Below are 19100 nucleotides of genomic sequence, written 5' to 3'. Positions count from 1 at the left end.
TCACTTTTCCTTTCATTCTCCTAATAGCCTCCATGTTATTCCTGAGGGGTCCCTCCCAGAAGCCGCCCTCGCAGCCCCGCCTGGGTGCTTCTCCGCGTGAGGGTCAGATGGCCGGTCGCCCTTATACTCCACAATAAGTGAAACCATATGATAATTGACTCTCTCGGCCTGACTCATTTCATTCAACATATCTCCTCCAGCTGACTTTGACCTAGTGCTCCCCAAGTCCTAGAATGCATACTGGCGAGGGAAGGAGAAGAAGTGGACTACAACTTCCAGAATGCCCCACGGCACAGCGCCCTCGCTGGATTGGCTGCGTGAGCCCCGCCCCCGCCCCGCCCCTACCGCGAGGCCCCAGGGCACCGAGCCCAGGTCTAAAGCGCTTCCGAAGCCGGCTACCCAGTGGAATTTCGCCTGGCCCCCGGACTTCATGGCGGCGAGGCCGGTGTCCCGGATGCTGCAGCGGGTGCTGAGGTCCGGCCTCCGGAGCTGCAGCTCCGGGGCTCCAGTGACGCAGCACCGCCCTGGGGAGCCCCCCCAAACTGCTGCGGAGGTGAGCCCGCCCACATCCACACCTTCCCCGGGAAAGGGCGACCGGCCATCTGACCCTCTCGCCGAGAAGCACCCAGGCGGGGCTGCGACGGCGGCTTCTGGGAGGGACCCCTCAGCGCTTCCTTGGGGGTGGGGAAAGGTGTGGAGGGATACTCTCTAAGCTGCCCAGTCTCACCTGATACCCAAGGGACGGGGGCTCCTTGGGGTGCCGCTTAACCAACCACCTTCCTGCCCACCCAGCCATGCAACCCCCTTCCAGGTCTGAGTGACTACCGGAGATGGGGAGCAGGCAGGTAGGACTCTGGGTCCTGTGAGTTGTTAACTGAGCCCCTTCGCAGCTTTGCTTCACACCCCCCTCCCCGTTTCTTGAACACTTTCCTCTTTCCTCCACAGTGGAGGCTGTGTGTGTGTGACCGGGTGTTCTTGTGACACCCTGCTTCATAGTGTGACAGTGGTTAAAAATGTCACCTTGGTGCCACCAGTAGTCACTGGTCACGTCTGTAGTTACAGGGCTCTGTGACTTGTCCTTCACACTTTCAGTTTCATCTTCATGCCCCTTAGGAAGGCTCAACCTCATTCTTGAGCAGAAGGGAGCAGGATCCCCGTCCAGATGAGGAACTCAGTTTTCCTGAAGGTTTGGGATAGGCCCCTTCAAGTGCTTGATAGCGTTCCACAGAGTGATTCATGTCATAACAAGTTTTTTTAAGTTTGGTGTTCTTTTGCCCATGTGGTCAGGAAATAATTTGGGGAGAAGCCTCTCTTTTTCATTTTCTCAACCCGCCCGGTCATTCTTTTCCCATTTCTTAGCATAAGACTTCACACCCTGGGAATCATCAGATCATATCCCCCCACACCCTCAGGGGGAGGGCATTGGCCTAACTTGCTTTCCTGGAGTCTGATCCTTTCTGGATCTTCAGATAATCAGGCCTCATTGCTGCGAAATGAAATTTTTCAGTTTCCTTGAACTGCGAACTTTACTGAGGGGAAAAGTAGGAATGCAAGGATTGGTGAGAGAGCTTTAAAGAGTTCAGGGACAGGGAAGTTTCTTCTTCCTCATGCCCCTAATTTCCTTTAGGAAGGGATCCATGCAAAGTGACAGATCTCTCTTTCTCTCTCTCCCTCTCTCTCTCTCTCTCTCTTTTTTTTTTTTTAAGATTTTACTTATTTGTCAGCTAGAAAGCACAAGCAGGGGGAGCAGCAGGCAGAGGGAGAAGCAAGATCTCTGCTGAGCAGGGAGCCCGATGCAGGACTTGATCCCAGTACCCCAGATCATGACCTGAGCTGAAGGCACCAACTGAGCCACCCAGGTGTCTCCGTACTTGGTCTCTTTTAGTCCTCACGGTAAACCACGTGAGGTCAAGAGTTTGTATTTTCAGGTGAGGGGGCTCACTGAAATTAACTTCCTGGAGTCACAGAGCTGAATATAATGGAGCTGTAACTCAAACTCTAGCACCTGTGCTCCCTACTCTTCCTTTCAGGTAGAGTAGGATGAGAGGACCCCCACCCTTTCCTTTACCCTGTAAGGGGAAGTGTAACTAGCAGCGAAGAACACAGATTCTAGAGCAGGATGCCAGCTTGGGAAGCCCAGCCTTACCACTGAGTAGGTATATGAACTTCAGCAAGTCCCTTTGCCTCCCAGTGCTTCAGTCTTCTCATCTATAAAATGGGAATATGTGTCTACTTCATAGTCCTAGAGATTGAGAGAATTAGTATATGTTGATATATGTACTTAGAACAAAGCTTGACACACATATGTGCTGTGTTATGTACATATTTGTTGTAATTACTGTCAGTCTTGCCACCATGGACACATGATGTGTCCCACAAGCCCCCTCCCCCTGGACATTCAGGATAGCCACTCTGTGAACTCTCTGGTCCTAGACCTCCTATGCCCGACACTCCCTATTAGGGTTATCCTCAGCAGGCAGATTGCTCCTCGAGTGCCGGGTGCTCTCCCACCTTTCTAGGTATTTCTGCAAGGTGCTGAACATGGTACTCTGCAGGCAGTGGGGTCAGCAGATGTTTTTGGCTGTTTGAAACTCACCTGGTAAGGGGGGGCACATGGAATGGTAGAACATTGTCCAGGAATTCCCAGGTTTTCACCTTCACTCTGTCTCCAGTTTCACTTTGCTCTGGGGCTGTCACTTTCCCTCTCCAGCCAGAGGGCTGAACCAGCCCATATTTACACCATGAGGGAGGGCACAGAATGTCTTTAAGAAAATCTCCTAAGGTGAGGCAAATCTGGAGATCTTTTTTTTTTTTTTTTAAAGATTATTTATTTATTTATTTATTTGACAGAGATCACAAGTGGGCAGGTCAGGGGAGTGGGGGTGGGGGAGAAGCAGGCTCCCTGCTGAGCAGAGACCCTCTCCCCCGCCCCAAAGCGGGGCTCGATCCCAGGACCCTGAGATCATGACCTGAGCCCAAAGCAGAGGCTTAACCTACTGAGCCACTGAGGTGCCCCGGATCTAGAGATCTCTATGGTCAGCTTCTTCACAGAACTTGCCAGCTGGCAAGAGCAGGAGTGGGCATTGGGAACCCCTGTCCTCACCTCCCATCCTGCAGGGTGCCTTTCCTTCCACCCTGAGAAGTGCTTGGAGAGACAGAGCGAGAAACCACCGAGTATTGTCTGTTTGTGTTTCAAGGTGGGGGTGTGAGAGAGATGTGAGGTGTGGAATGGGAGCTGGCTGTGAGGACAGTGGAAAGTGAGCCTTGGGCTTGGTCCAAGGATGGGTTGAGTGACTTCTACAGGTGGAAAGGGGAGGTGGTGGGGTGTGAGTTAAGTGGGGAAGTGGTTGGGGAGACACAACTACTGGCTGTCCTGATTGGGGTGACCCACATAACCTCTGCAGGGCTTAACCCAGCCCAGAAGCATGACACCCCTCTTTCTTCTTTCCAGGATCCATGCAGGCTTTGTTGGGACCACAGGGGTTAGCCTCGGGTCCTGGGCCTGTTACTTTAGGACGGGCAGGGCAGAGAGAGGGTGGTTTTCTGCAGGACAGAGACATCCAGTATTCAGAGGGTCACAGTGAACAAATATTGGAGAAGGGGTGTTATGAAGGAAGGAAGTGGGTGTAGGAGAAGGTGGGAGGAGACAGTAGGCCTGGCCTGGGACAATGACGCACAAAGGGAAAGAAGTTCCAATCTAAGTGTGACTGTCGGTGCTGGGAGCCTGAGGTGTAAAGACCCCACACTTAGGGAGGGATGGAGGAAGAGGGGGGATCCAGACCTCAGGCTAGGCACCTTGCTGGGTCTTCTTGTTTAACAGAGATGCTTTTCAAGGCACCCAAGTACATCCTCCCAAATAGCAAGGATCCCAAATCAGAGCCACTGATATCTGAGTTTGGAATGTATTCTTTTTCTCCTGTATAACCCTATTTATGATACTCTAGAACTGTTTGGGGGCTGGCCTTTATCATTCAAACCAAATCCCAGAGTTAGTGACTATTCGGAGGGCAGCATCCCTCCCTTAACTAACTCCTTTGCACCACCCTTCCCCACCCCGACCCCGTGCCCCAGTCCGCACTGGGCAGGTAGAAAAGACACATTCAGTAGCAGGTGGCAGGCTTCCTTGTGCCTGGTCATCTGTGGTCCTGGAGGAGTGCAGAATCCACTTGCCCTGCTTTGGGGGGGGCGGTGTGACAGCAGGTCTGAAACCCCAGCCTTGGCCCATCTGCCATTAAGTAGGGCTGGGCCTTGCGGGACTGACTTGGGGAGCCGGCAAGTGCGGGAAAACGAGTCACAGCACACAACTAGTGCTCCTCCACAAATCTGTATGTCATAAATAGATGGATATAGATAGGAATTCTGTTCAGCAAACTTACTGAATATCTGCTCTGTGCTACAACTCCTCCAGCTGAGTCTGGGAGAATTATTTTCCACCCTTTGTGGATGAGGAAACTAAGACTTAAAGAATTTGGGTGATTTGCTCAACAGCTACTTAGTAATAAAGCCGAGCTTGAAATTCAGGTTTACCGCCTGTGCTCTGAACCACAACAACCAGCCCTGGATTAAAATAGTTCCTGATCTGGGTGTCGCTGGGCCAGTGGTTCTCAGCCAAACTGCAGGCTGAAGAGCTGAGACGTGAAAAAAAAAAAAAAAAAAAAAAAGTCAGGACCCTATCGCAGAGCAATGGAGTCAAAATCTTTGGAGTGGGGCTCTCCAGCCTCAGCACTTCTTAGAGATACTGCAATTTTGATGTGTAAACCTTTGAGAGCCACTGTCCTAGGCAAAACCATTTTGACAGTAGAGACCACCCCGGAAATGAAGGATGACCCCAGTGTGACTGGTTTTGCACACACGACTTTTCTCTTCCAATTAGTCCACTGACACAGTGACATACCGTGTAGACTCTGGGATTCTGAATCAGGCTGGGGGGCTTCCCACATGGGGGGGTGGGGGATGGGTAGACAACAGCCTAGTCAAGGCTGGGCTCTGAGGCTATGAGCTGCCTCTGACATGTCCCAGCCCTTCTTGGGTGAGAGACATCTCTGTCCACCCTGCCCCATCATGCCTTCTGGGTCCAGGGCTCCTCTGACTGGTGCTGATACTTTTTTCCTGCAGGAGGTTTAAAGGAAAGGCAGATGGAAGAATGAAAGTAGGACGGGCAGTGCTGGAGGAGAGAAGAGGCAGGGGTGAGGCTTGTTAACATCACAGTGAGGAGTTTGCAAGGCTGGCGGGGTGAGAGACTGTGTGTATGCCTGCGTGTGCGTGTGTCTTCCTGCCAGTACCGAGTCTGCTGAATCTAGATAAAGTCACTCCAGGTCTCAGCGGTGAAATCCAGCATCCTCCCTGCCCCCACCGAGGGCCACAACAAGACGTTCTGATTGGGAGTTCCTCTGGTGCCCCTTACTCTGCTTGCTCCCTGGTTTTTGCTGAGTCATGCTCCTTGGTCCTCTCACTTGTTCCCAGTTGGTACACTTTGACTTTCCCCCACCCAGCCAACAACCCCCGGTATGTTTAGATTGGGGTGAGAGCGACTCCTGAGGGGCAGGGATCCTGAGTGACTGACAGATTACTAAATTGCAAAGAACTGTTGAAGGATTGGGGCAACTCTGGTGGAAACTCAGGCTTCCAGTTATCTGATCTCTTGGGCTGTAGTGGCCAGTGGGGCTCAGGTCTGTCTTGTCCTCTGCCCCATCCCCAAAGCTACAGGCGGAAAGGCAGTGGGGTGAGTAGGGAGGTAGGAAGAAGCACTGTTAGGATTGTAACAGACAGCAGTTTGGAGAAGTGAGTCCTGCTTGCTTGTCATGGGACTATAAGCACTTTCTTGGAGATTAAGGGGGATACTGGTCTTGGGTGAGCAGAGTGAGGTCACTTAGGCACCCAGGAAAATCCTGGAAGCACGCCCCATATATGTTCACTCCTATCCCTTTTATCTCCTGAGTCAGTGGCCCTTGACCCTAGATGTACCTTAGACTCACCTCGACAGACTTAAAATGTGAGTGCTCAGAGATCCAAATTCAGTTGCTTTCCAGTGCAAGTCATTTCTTAAGCTGCCAGGTGTTTCGGACTTGCAGCCCAGGTGGAAAGTCCCTGAAGCGGGGCCTAAAGCCTTCTCCTCTATTAGGTTACAAGATCACGATAATCCTAGGTGTTTACTTGCCAGCTTCCTGACCCCCTTCCCTTCGCTTACCCGAGGCCATAGCTGTGTTCTTATTTTACAGCGGGGAAGGCAGGCCTGGAGAAGTGAGGGAACTTTCTCAGGATGTCAGGTCACACCTGACCCCGTATCCAGTCCAGAGCCCTGTCCGAAGACCTCATGAGCGACCTCATGATCGACCTCATGATTTCTTTGTTATAAAGATTCTAAAGAAAGGACTTCTCCCCTATACTGCACTATACTGTGTTCCTTCTTGGATTCGCCTTTTGCAGTGAGAGGGAGGAATTTAGATCTTGGACTCAAAAGACCTGGATTTGAATTCTGGTTCTGCCAGTGGTATTCTTGAACCCCATCCAAGCTTAAGTTATGGTAATCCCTTATGGGGTAGGTGTGGGAATGGAACAGAGAACATTCTTTTTCTTTTTTTTTCCTTTTTTTTTTTTTTAAACAGAGAACATTCTTTGGTAACTTAAAGGTGTTTTGTAAATGTTGCTTCTGTGGAGCAATGACCTCATCAGCATCTGTTGTGCCTGGGGTTGTATGCTCAGGGCAGGAGCTCAGGCTAGATCAGACTTGGGGAAATGCAAGGGTTGGCCGTCTCCTTTCCTCCTTTCTCTCCCCCTGGGAGGAGTTTGGGTGGGCCTTGCAGGGAGGCTCCAGGATTCTCCTCCCTCTGAGCCCCCAGACAGTGTTTAATCCTTCCTTCCAGCAATGGGTGAGGTGAAGGATGAAGCCTAGTAATGATCTTTGCAGGGGGTTAGTGGGCGATCGACTCGGCCCCTCCCTTCTACCTTTTGAGAGACTGGCAGTCTCGTTCCTTCTGCAGGCTTCCCTGGTTGTGCTGTCCTTGCCCCAAAAGCCTTCTGCATGGGGGGAGCCCCCGCAGCTCGGTGTGGTCCTCAGCAGCTCCCAGTGGCTTATTGGGTCTTCCTGGGCAGTGCTGAGGTCCCAGGGAGCCCAGTGGACGGGGGAGTAGTTACGGGGAGTCAGCTTGTGTGACACCCACCCCCCCCCCCCCGAGTTAGTGAGTTGGCTTTGAGTTCTTTCCGTTTCCTATAGTAAAGGGAGGGAATGGGAGGTCTGGGTTGGAGAAGTGGCTCGCCGTGTCCCAGGCAGCCACCATCCTGCTCAGTTATCTGCTTCCTCTCTCCTTTCTGGACACGTTTGCCAGCTGGCATTGTTACCAGGTGCTGAGTGGCGTGTTCTCTCCCACTGGCCCATCCAAGAAATACTGGAGATGCTTGTTCCTGGACAGGCTTCCTTTGAAGGAGTGGGGTTGGACAGTAGGATGGTAATAGGGAGAGAAAGGGGGTGGGGGTAGGGTGCAGGCAGCTGTGTTCCTATAGAGGTCCTGCTCCCTGGGGCTGAGCTGGGGCCTTGGGGACAGGTTCTAACCTTTAGGCCTGTACCCCAGTCTGTGAATGAGAGGTAGAATCTCAGCTCCCCTAGGACTGTGGAGATGAGGGTGGGGGAGGGGATGCCTGATAGGAGGGGGCTTATGTCCTGGAGGTGGTGGGCTCTCCATGCCCATTTCCCCCAGTCAGGGCCCAGAGGTCCACGTTTCCTCTGCCTGACACTGCAGGAGTTGTCCAGGAGGAGACAGTTCCTGCGGGAGCACGCGGCCCCCTTCTCCGCCTTCCTCACTGACAGCTTTGGCCGGCAACATAGCTACCTGCGGATCTCCCTCACCGAGAAGTGCAACCTCAGATGTGAGTTCCCTCCCTGGGCCCCTGTCCCCTTGCTGAGGCAGCTTGTGAAATCTCGCCACATCCAGGAAGCCTCCTCATCCCTCCCCATTCCCTTCCCAGTGTCTCCTCCCAACCCCTCTTCCCTGCTTGCCAGGTGGGGTGGTAGGTCAAGATAAGGGTCAAGGTTGACTTTTAGGATCCTGGGAGCTGGGTTCTACTTGGAACTAGATTTGAAAACAGAACTGCGGTGGAGATTGGTCCTAAATCTCAGTCTTCAGGGCTCTTCCTTCTTCCCTCCTGTTTCCCATGGTTCCCAGCTTTTAGGATGTGGCCAGGGGCAGGAGTGAGGGTGCTGGACACCGCCGACACATGAGGTACACAGCAGTGCCGGCCGCACTGCCAGCCACTGAGACACCCAGGCCTGTGACAGAAGTTGCTATGGCCCAGGCTAATACACTGAGTATTCATTATTCATTTCGTAATCATTTATGGAGTGCTTTGGAGGTGTAGCTGCTGCTGGAGGGACTTCCAAAATTTCTCTGTCTCCCTCTCTCCTGCTTTCCATGGTTGCTCCCAATAAGAAATGTGTTTACTTCATGGCCCAATAAAGATATGCACGTATATAGTAAATGTTTAGCCAAACAATACTCACTGCATGCAGTTCTGATGTTCTTTAGCTATTCTATTCTATCTTTAAAGACCAATTCTGGACCCTTTACTAATTTGACTAAATAACCCTATACTAGATCGACCCAGTCCTTGATAAACTCCCATGGGAGCTGATGGGAGGGCATGGTGCCCCCTTAACCTGCCAGAGCTCCCCTCATTCGCCCCATTCTGCCTCCCCTGAGCAAGTAGTACCTCAGTTTTCCCAACCTGTGAAATGGGACTAATTATCTGAAATAGACTGGACATGAGGGCACTTGTCACTACAGAGGAGTGTGACTTTCCAAGGGTCAGAGAGTACCTCCCAGCCTCATGACCCAAACACATAGGGGTCACTATTTGCTGCACCGGATGAAATGAAAGAGGGTGACCAGTGCCAGAAGGAATGGGCTGAAGGCCAGGCAGACCCTGCTTAGCCGCCCCCCACACTGAGGGAATCAGTGTTTTGACATCCCCCACCTCAGGCCGGGTTCTGCTCTCTGCCTGATTCATCCTCTTTAACCCATTCCTTCAGCCTCCCCTCTGAGGGAAGAGGTGGTGTTCGTGTGTCACAGGTGAGAAAGGCAAGGCCTGGTGAGACTCTGTAGCATTTGTACCCGCTCAGATTTGGCGAGCTCGTTCCTCACCATCCAGGTGGGGTTCAGGAGAGACTTCTGTCCTGGTAGGGAAGTGGGGGTCTGGAAGCACCGTGGGCCCCAGTGCTATGGTCATGGCTTACCTCTGCAGCCCCTCCCTTCCTCAGGTCAGTACTGCATGCCCGAGGAGGGTGTCCCACTGACCCCCAAGGCCGACCTGTTGACCACAGAGGAGATCCTCACCCTCGCACGGCTCTTTGTGAAGGAAGGTATAGACAAGATCCGGCTTACGGGGGGAGAGCCGCTCATCCGGCCAGACGTGGTGGACATAGTGGGTAAGTTTGACAAAAGCCGTGGCCACTTCTCTAGCTCCCACTGTATCCAGCTGGATTTCAGTGTTCATATCAGCGGCTGACGTCCATTCCGAACATAATGCTCACTTGGCCCTACTGCCCTCTGAAACTGTCATTATTCCCATCTTGTTAGGAAATGAGGCCCCAAAGTTCAGTGATTTGCTCGCAGAGCTGTTAAGTGCCAGAGCCAGTGGTTTGCCCTCGCATTTAGGCTAAAGTCCTCACCGGGGCCTTGAGGACCATGTGGTCTGGCTCTTGCTGATCTCTGGGACCTCTCGCCTGCCTTCTGCCTCTGTCCCGCCCCTCCGTGCACACCCCCACACCTTTGGACTCCCTCTTCCCCTTGCTGGGAGCAGAGGGCACACTGCCTGACTCGTTCAGGTCTCTGTACACATGTCCTTTCCCTAAGGAGGCCTCCTTGACCACTCTTTCCAAAGTACATCCCCACATCCACACCCCAGCCACTCTCTGTCCCAGATGTTCGCAAGCTAGAGTCCACAGGCCTAATCTGGGCCACCACCTGGTTTTGTATGGCCTGCAGGCTAAGAATGGTTTTTATATTGCTAAAGGATTAAAAATCAATCAAAAGAAAATAGCATTTTGTGACACAGGAAAGTTATATGAAATCAGAAATTCACTGTTTGCTAATAAAGTTTTATTGGAACGTAGTTGCGCCCGTTCATTTACGTATTTCCCAGGGCTGCTTTTGCAGAGCTGAACAGTTGCCACAAAGACCATGTGGCCAGCAAAGCCAAAGTAGTAACTGTCTGGCCTTTTGCAGAAAAAGTGTGGCTGCCGCTACTCTATCCCCTTGTTCTTCCTTATTTTTTCTTCATAGCATTTGTCTCATCTGTGGTTACGTTACTTGATTCTATGTTTATGTTTCCTTTGTACTGTCTCTCCCTCCCAATAACTGGCATGAAAGCTCTGGGAGCCTAGGCAGCTTTGGTTCCCAGCCACATTCCCAGCATGTGGGCACATGCCTGACACGTAGCTGGTGCTCGCTGAGACTTGTTGGTTTGATGTGTGATCTCTCAAGTAGAACATTCCTGCATGCGAATGTCGGCTGTGCCTCTTACTAGTAGCATACCTTTGGGCAAGTTTTTTTTTTTTTTCTTTTTAAGATTTTTAGTTATTTATTTACTTGAGAAAGAGAAAGAGAGAAAGCATGAGCCCAAGCAGGAGCGGAGGCAGGAATGGCAGAGGGAGAGGGAGAAGCAAACTCCCCGCTGAGCAGGGAGCCTGCAGGGGGCTCCATCCCAGGACCCTGAGATCAGGACCTGAGCTGAAGGCAGACGCTTAACCGACTGAGACACCCAGGGGCCCCTGCACAACCTTTTTAAAAATCCATTCTAAGTCCACAGGCAGAGATAAAGTTTACCTGAGCAGGAAATGAGCAGAAGCGCCTAGCACATGGCAAAGTGCTCTGTAAGGGGTTACCCGGGAAGGCCTCTTGCCATGCCTTGCTTCTGAGCACCAAGGTCAGGCATGAAGAGACCTTAAGCTTCTATAGTTGTAGATGATGAGATCAGAGGAAAATAAGGCTCCCAGTTCTCAGATCCGAGCCCCCACCCTTGCTGCCCTGGGTGGGATCTCCCAGGCCTCCGGTCTCTGCCTCATTTGCCGGTTCAGTGAATGTTCTCTGGAGGCTTCTTACGTGGCTGGTACTGTGCTGGAGGCACAGAGGTGAATAAGCTCCAGACCCGGCCATTGATGATCCACAGCCCATTGGTGGAAACAGCCACCAGAGCCAATGTCTGATAAGGACAGAGCATGAGGGACCCAGGTACCCTGCAAGCCTAGGGGAGGTACCCCTGACAGTCTTTTCTTCCCTCCTTCCCCATGGCCAGCTGACTCCAGCTGCCACTGGTTACGTGCCCTGGGATCCTGCCGTCATTCCTGTGCTGGAGGAGCTGGCCCAACGGAGCTGACCCCCTGTTCCAGAGGGCCCCTCAGAGCTGAAAACAGCCTGGGTTCCAGGAAAGAGCTGAACCTGCTGAGCCCCGCTGACTGCCAGGCCCCAACCCCTGATTCATGCTGCATCATCTGCCTTCTGGCATGGGTCCTGTCTTAAACCCCTGCGTTCCATCCCATGGTCTGCAGGAGAGCAGAGCGGGTGGGGATCACTACTGGTCAGAGGGAGGACTGAGTACAGACACAAGGACACAGGGCTTTCCATAGTAGCCACCGACCTGCATAGTGGCAGGAATAGAAGCCAGGAACGTTGGCAGCCCCGTTCGCACTCTGCTATTGCCTAGCCAGGGGAACTTGTGCAGATTCCTTTCCCACTCTGAACCTCAGTGTCCTCATCTGTTCAGTGGCCCCTTCAAGGGCCTTTTGTGCTGTGCTGGCCAATGGTTTATGGGTCCTGGCTGACCAATAAGAGTTGATTGGCATGTAGATGTTAGGTAGGATAAGGCCCCAACTGCAGTGACCTCAAGTGGGATTTATCCCACCTCCAGGAGTGCTGGCTAAGGGGGAAAGACAGGCCTCCCGTTCCTCCCAGTGCTGCAAAAGATGACAGCTGCTAGGCTGCTGACCGCTGTGGCGCTGAGCTTGCTAATATCTGGACATCTCTGAGCCTGGCTCCTTTGGTCTTCCCCAGAGACAGTTCCTCAGAGCAAAGCTGCCCTGAAGGGCAGGGCAGGTAGGTGCCAGTGGGGAAGCAGGGCTGAGGGGTGGGGAGGGACTAGCCCTCCAAGCTGGGATGCTTACCAATCCTTGTCCCCACCCTCAGGTGGGAGTAACAAAGGACCCCACCCAGGGGAGCAGAGCAAAAGCATTGCATGTTTGGGGGAGCCTGCTGTCTTGATTACTTCGGATCCCTGCCCGAACCCTGGTGCAGCAGAATTCCCGAGTGGAAGAGCGCCCAGCCCACTCTGGGTCCCTATCTGCCATGACCTTGATCCCCCTGGGCCAACCCAAACTCCTCACTGCTCCTCCCGGCCAGCTTGTGTGTGCAGGAGTTCCTCTACCCCTTCTTTTGCAGCGGACCTTTCTGGAGCAGGACAGGCCACCAGAAATCTTCTGGCTGGTGGCATCGCTTGCTCTCAGTGCTGTGCGACAGGGTGACTGGTGCTCACACGCAACCTTGGGCACTTGGTGTGTGGCTGCAGTGGGATTGTAACTGAGTGGATGTAACTCATTACGTTTTAATTAGTTGAAATTGCCGCACATGGCCAATGGCCATGCTGTTGGACAGTGAAGTTGCGGCATTTTTGCATTTATCATTGCATATCTCATTTTTAAAAATGTTTTTGGATTTGATGAGGATCCTGCCCGGTGTCTTTCAGGGCTTCCCCTTTCCATCCAACCAAACTTCGCACAGGTCCTCCTGAGCTGCAGTCTGCTTATGTGAGGCTAGCACCCTTTATCCTGCTGGAGAGCATCTGGACTGTCCCCAGTGTTTTGATGTTTCAGGCAGCACTGTTTGGAACATTTTCATTCTGGCTCGTGTGTCCCGGAGTGCACTTCCTGTGGGAGGGGAACTGTTGCCTGGTAGGATGGGTGAATGTTTAACTTTGGAAAACAATTTGGTGTTATCTTACAAAGAGTTCCTTCCAGCTTCCTCTGACCCAAGTCCTCCTCTGCACTCAGTATTCTTATTCTGGATTTTTGCCAGTTGAACAAGGATGAAATGGTATTTTATTTGGTCTTTATTTTTTTTAAATTTGGTCTTAATTTTTATTTCCCTGTTTAAGAATGAGGTCAAGCATCTCTCAACATGTGGATCAGCTCCAAATATCATTTTTCTTTCCTGTGTAATACCACCTTGTGTCTTCTGCCCCTGTTTCTCTTCTTCCTGTTTTTCTTTCATATTGGTGTGGTAAAAGTTCTTATGTTGCAAATGTCTCTTCCCAGTTGGACAAAATAAGCAACATTTTGTATAAGAATTCTTTTCATCAAAAGTGGTTGTTCAGTGGATCCCTTTTGTCCTTTATAGTCAATGCTTTTTATGTCTTTTTAAGGCAACACCTCACCCAAGGTCAGAACAGCTCCCTCTGTTTCCACTAAAACAGTTAAAATTTTGCCTTTTGAGCCTGGCAGTGGGTATTAAGGAGGGCACGTATTGCATGGAGCACTGAGTGTGGTGCATAAACAATGAATCTTGGAACACTGAAAAAAAAAAATTAAATCAAGTAAATAAATAAATAAATAAATGGAATTTTGCTTTTTGCTTATCTAAGTCCTCAGTTCATCTGTGGCCAGTTTTTGGTAACCCAATTTCATTTTTTTTCCCCCATGTGACAGTCTCATTTTCTCTGCATTCTGCACCTTCTTACTGAAGCCTCTGGCTCCTCAGTAAATCTGCCATATGTGCATTTGTGTGTTGGGTGCTGTTCTATTGGTTGGCTCGTCTCTCTCCATGCCAGTATCACATGCCTCAATCACTGTAGCTTCACAGTAAGGCCACTATCTGCTCAAGCAAATTCTTTTTAGTCTTTAGCAGTGTTTTAGCTATGATTTGTCCATGGACATTTTAGAATCAGCTTAGTACGTTCCATGGAAAATTCTGTTTGGATTCTTTTTTTTTTTTATTGTGTTAAAATACACATAGCATAAAACCTACCAACTTAACATTTTTCTTTTTCCTTTGGAGAGGAAAAGCGCACCCATGTGTGTTGACATGTACATATGAGTATGCCAGGTGCATTCAAAGGAAATGGAGAGAGAATGTTAAGCAGGCTCCACATCCAGAGCAGGGGGGTTTGCGATCCTGACCTGAGCTGAAATCAAGAGTTGGACGCTTAACCAACTGAGCCCCTTAGGCACCCCTATTTTAACCATTTTTAAGCAAATAGTTCAGTGGTACTAAGTACATCATACTGTTGTGCACCATTCCACCATCAATACCCGTAACTTTTCATCTTGTAAATCTGAAACTCTCTAACTATTTAAAAATAATTAACTATTTAAAAATAATTTCCATTCTCCACTCTCCCCAGCCCCTTGCAAACACCATTATGTTTTGTCTTTATGAGTTGAGCTACCCTAAGAATTTCATGTTAAGTGGAATCGTGCAGGATTTGTCTTTTTGTCTCTGACTTATTTCATTTAGAATAGCGTCCTCAAGGTTCATTCATGTTATAGCCTATTGCAGCATTTCTTTTTAAAGCTGAATAATATTTATGTATATACCATGTTTTGATAATGCAATCATTGGTCAACTTGGGTTGCTTCCACCATAATGCTGCTATGAACAGGTGTGTAGAAATCTCTTCGAAATTCTGCTTTTAGAAAGATTGTGGAAGTGGAATTGCTGGGTCAGATGGTAATTCTATTTTTAATTTTTGGGGGAATACCCATACTGTTTTCCACAGCAGCTGTATCATTTTACATTCCCACCAACGGTGCACAAGGTTCTACTCCCCACATCCTCACTAACACTTGTTTTTCTAATAATATTCTTTTTTTTTTTTTAAAGATTTTATTTATTTATTTGACAGAGATCACAAGTAGGCAGAGAGGCAGGCAGAGAGAGAGAGAGAGAGAGAGGGAAGCAGGCTCCCTGTGGAGCAGAGAGCCCGATGCGGGACTCGATCCCAGGACCCTGAGATCATGACCTGAGCTGAAGGCAGCTTAACCCACTGAGCCACCCAGGCGCCCCTAACACTTGTTTTTCTGTTTTTGTTTTGTTTTATTTTGTTTTTTGATAGTAGGATGTGGGGTGGTATTTCACTATAATTTCAATTTGTATTTCCCTAATAGCTAGTAATGTTGAGCATCTTTTTATATGCTTATTGGCCATTCTTATATCGTCTTTGGAGAAATGTCTATTCACATCCTTTACCCATTTTTGAATTGGGTTGTTTGGTTGTTGTTGAATTTTAGAAATTCTCTTATATTCTGGATATTAACCCTTTATCAGATACATGATTTAGAAATATTTTCTCCTATTCTGTGTTTGCCCTGTAGATCGTGTCTTTTGATGTACAATTTTTTTTTTAAAGATTTTTATTTATTTTATTTGACAGAGAGAGAGATCACAAGTAGGCAGAGAGGCAGGCAGAGACAGAGGGGGAAGCAGGCTCCCTGCTGAGCAGAGGGCCCGATGCGGGGCTTGATCCCAGAACACTGAGATCATGACCTGAGCCGAAGGCAGCGGCTTAATCCACTGAGCCACCCAGGCACCCCGATGTACAAATTTTTAAATATTCCTGAAGTCCAATTTGTCTATTTTGTTTTTGCGTATGCCTTTGGTGCCACATCCAAGAAACCAGTGCCAAATCTAGTGTCACAGCTTTTATACTATGATTTCTTTCAAGAGTTTTATTGTTTGAGGACTTATATTTCAGTCCTTGAGCTATTTCAAGTTAATTTTGAATAAGATGTTTGGTAAGGGTACAACTTCATTCTTTGGCACATAAGTATCCAATTTTCCTAGCACCATTTGTTGAAAACACTGTTCTTCCCATTCCTTTTTTTTTTTTTTTTTTTTAAGATTTTATTTATTTTTTATTTGACAGACAGAGATTACAGATAGGCAGAGAGGCAGGCAGAGAGGAAGTGAAGCAGGCTCCCCACTGAACAGAGAGCCCGGTGCAGGGCTTGATCCCAGGACCCCAGGATCATGACCTGAGCTGAAGGCAGAGGCTTTAACCCACTGAGCCACCCAGGTGCCCCTCCCTTTTGAATGGTCTAGGTACCCTTAAAATCATTTGACCATACATTCAGGGATTTATTTCTGGACTGTATTTCATCAGTGTGTATATCTATGCCAGTTTGACCCTGTTTCAATTACTGTAGCTTCATGATAGGTTTTGAAACCAGGGAAGTGTGAGTCTTCCGTTTGTTCTTCCTTTTCAAGATTGTTTTGGCTATTTGTACTTTCTTGAGATTCCATATGAATTTTAGGGTGTTTTTTTCTATTTCCATTAAAAAATGCCATTGGCTTTTGATAGATATTGCAATGAATCCTTAGGTTTTTTAAGGGAGTATTGTCAAATTAATGATATTGTCTTCCAATCCATCATGCATGTCCATTTAACTTTCATTTCTCTTGGCATTGTTTTGTAGTTGTCATTGTAGGAAACTTTCACCTCCTTGGTTAAGTTAATTCCTAAGTCTTTTATTCTTTTGGATGTTGTAAATGGAATTATTTTTGTAGTTTTCTTTTAAGAGGGTTCATTGCTTATGTATCTGTTGGGATTTTAATTACATTAAACCCATATATCAAATTGTTGAGAATTGGCATCTTTTTTGTTCATACCCCCACCTTGTCACAGCCATCTACTTCCTTTGCCCTTCTCTTTGCTCTAGGTGGCTGACACTTGGGGTCACCCATGGTGACCTTGCCTATTGGGTTTCTGATGCATTTAAGTTTCTGCCCTGGTTTTTGACAGAGGCTGAATTCTCTCCAGAACTAAAACTCCCATAGGGGATCCTTGCCCCCATGGTGACTTAGTTGGATTCCTAAATTAATTTTTCCTCCATGTGCCTTTGGCCCTAGGTATGGTAATGGATCCCCAATGGTGCTAGTCTGAGTACTATGCTATTCATTGTTGGAGCTTTTAGTTCTGTCCATACTGGGACAAATAGTTCTTTCATTAACTTCTTCATTTTAACCATCGGGATTAATCCTGTTTTATGCCAAGACCCTGATGGATAGTGTCTTTTTTTAAATTACATTTTCTAATTGTTTTTGATATATTATAGCATTGATAGGAAACTTAGGAAAATATGTTTAAATTCTTTGGAGTTTTCTATACTAACAACTAGATCATGTGCAACTAAGGGAATTTTTTCCCCTTATCTGTCGCTTTTAATTTCCTTTTCTAGTCCTGTTGCAATATCTAAAATCTCAAGTGTAATTTTCAATAGTAGTAGTAATAAAAGAATGCTCCTAATGTTTCCCCATTTAGAATATTTCTTATTTTTTTCACCAGCAACTTTAATCAAATAATGAAGTTCCCTTCCTAGTTTAAGTTTTTTTAAGATTATACTTTTTTAGGTATGTTAGGATGAGCTATGATTTCTTTTCTCCTAGTACTCTGAATGACATTATGGCTTATCTTATATTACTCCTGTAGTACACCCGACCTAGTCATGGTAAACTGTGCTTTTATCTACTATTAAGTTTGGTTTATTGCTACTTTAAATTTTTGCATCTGTATCCATGAGTGAAATGGCCATGTAATTTCCTCATGCCAGCTTTAACTGATTGTGAAATTAGGTTTCCAAGAATTGAGTTGAGTAGTAGTATTAGTCCATTCAGGCTGCTTTGACAAAATACAGATGAGGTCGTTTATAAACAGCAAACCTTTATTTCTCATAGTTCTGGAGGCTGGAAATCCAGGATCAAGGTGCCAGTATGGTCAGGTGAGAGCTCCCATCTGGGTCAGAGGTACCATTGTATTGGTCACATGGCAGAAGGAGGTCTGTGGTATCTCTTATTAGAGCACTAATCCTCCCACCTTCAAGACCTAATCACCTCCCAAAGGCCCCACCTTCTAACACCATCACACTGAGCATTAGCATTCAACATGTGAATTTGGGGGGAGGTGAGCAGGAGATAAACATCATAGCACAGAGTATTCCCCCCAGTTCTTTCATCTGCAAGAGTTTGTGTTAGTCTGAGAATCACTTCTTTGAAAATTTGATCTCACCTGTAAAATTGTGCCTGGTATATTCTTTGCAGGGAGATTTTTTTTTTTTTTTTTTTAAGATTTATTTATTTAACAGAGAGAAATCACAAGTAGACAGAGAGGCAGCCAGAGAGAGAGAGGTGGAAGCAGGCTCCCTGCTGAGCAGAGAGCCCGATGCGGGACTCGATCCCAGGACCCTGAGATCATGACCTGAGCCTAAGGCAGTGGCTTAATCCACTGAGCCACCCAGGCGCCCTGCAGGGAGATTTTTAACAGATGCTTTAATTCCTTTAATAGTTATTGCATTAGGCAAATTCTTGACTTCTTTTAGAGTCAGTTTTGGTAGTTCTCTGTTTTGTTTCATTTTTTTTTTTTTTAGACATTTGTCATTATTTCTGATTTCTAATTTATTGGTATGAAATTACTAATAATATTTTCTTATTTTTTAATCTGTTTTACTTGCAGTTTGGGATTTCTTAATATTACTATGTTTTATTTGTACCTTATCTCTTTTCTGTTTCTTGATAAATCTCACCAGAGGTTTGTCTATTGTGCTAGTCTTCAACAAACCAACTTCTGCATTTGTTGAATCTTATTGTATATTTGTATACTGTTTTATTACTTCTGCCTTCCATCCCGGTGTAGCCTATTGCTTTATAACATTTAGTTATAAGTATTTAATTTTAATTCTGATTTGTTCTTTGATCTATGACATTTATGTACTGTTTTTAATTTCTAAATATATAAGGATTTTTCATTTATATTTTATTAAGTTATAATTTAATTGTGTAGTAGTCAGATATCTATATGATAATTATTCTTTAAAATTTATCGAGACTTTCTTTATGACTTAGTATATTGGCAGATTTTATAAATGTTCTGTGTGTGCTTGCAGAGAATGGTTATTTAATTATTGGATGGAGACATCTCTATTTGTTCTTTGGAGCCAGCTTGTTAATTTTATTGTTCAAATTTTTGTTTATCTCCATTTGCTGGCTTTCTACCTGTTTGGCCTGCCAATAATAAATAAGTGGGTAGATTTGTTAATTTCTCCCAGAGGTCCCATTTCTTTTTATTTT

The 19100-nt window shown here is 47.5% G+C and overlaps 1 protein-coding gene across 6 annotated transcripts in view; it reads left to right on the top strand.

The window, feature by feature from the left end:
* Positions 1 to 326: 326 nt before the first annotated feature.
* The window catches only part of MOCS1 (molybdenum cofactor synthesis 1), a 38656-nt gene continuing 19882 nt past the window's right edge, over positions 327 to 19100 (top strand). For 3 of the 6 annotated variants that reach the window (XM_082731119.1, XM_082731118.1, XM_082731121.1), the window contains exons 1-2: positions 327 to 553; positions 9251 to 9418. In XM_082731119.1, the coding sequence (XP_082587245.1) occupies positions 9262 to 9418 (157 nt within the window). In that variant the 5' untranslated portion in view covers positions 327 to 553; positions 9251 to 9261. Of the gene's footprint in view, positions 554 to 7736; positions 7864 to 9250; positions 9419 to 19100 lie in introns of all 6 variants that reach the window. The other 3 variants (XM_082731117.1, XM_082731116.1, XM_082731120.1) reach the window with 2 other exon arrangements.

Source organism: Mustela nivalis (assembly GCF_964662115.1).
Source record: "Mustela nivalis genome assembly, chromosome: 5".
Taxonomy (NCBI): Eukaryota; Metazoa; Chordata; class Mammalia; order Carnivora; family Mustelidae; genus Mustela; species Mustela nivalis.
Note: the sequence above shows the minus strand (reverse complement) of the source record. Positions and strands in the feature narration are given on the sequence as shown.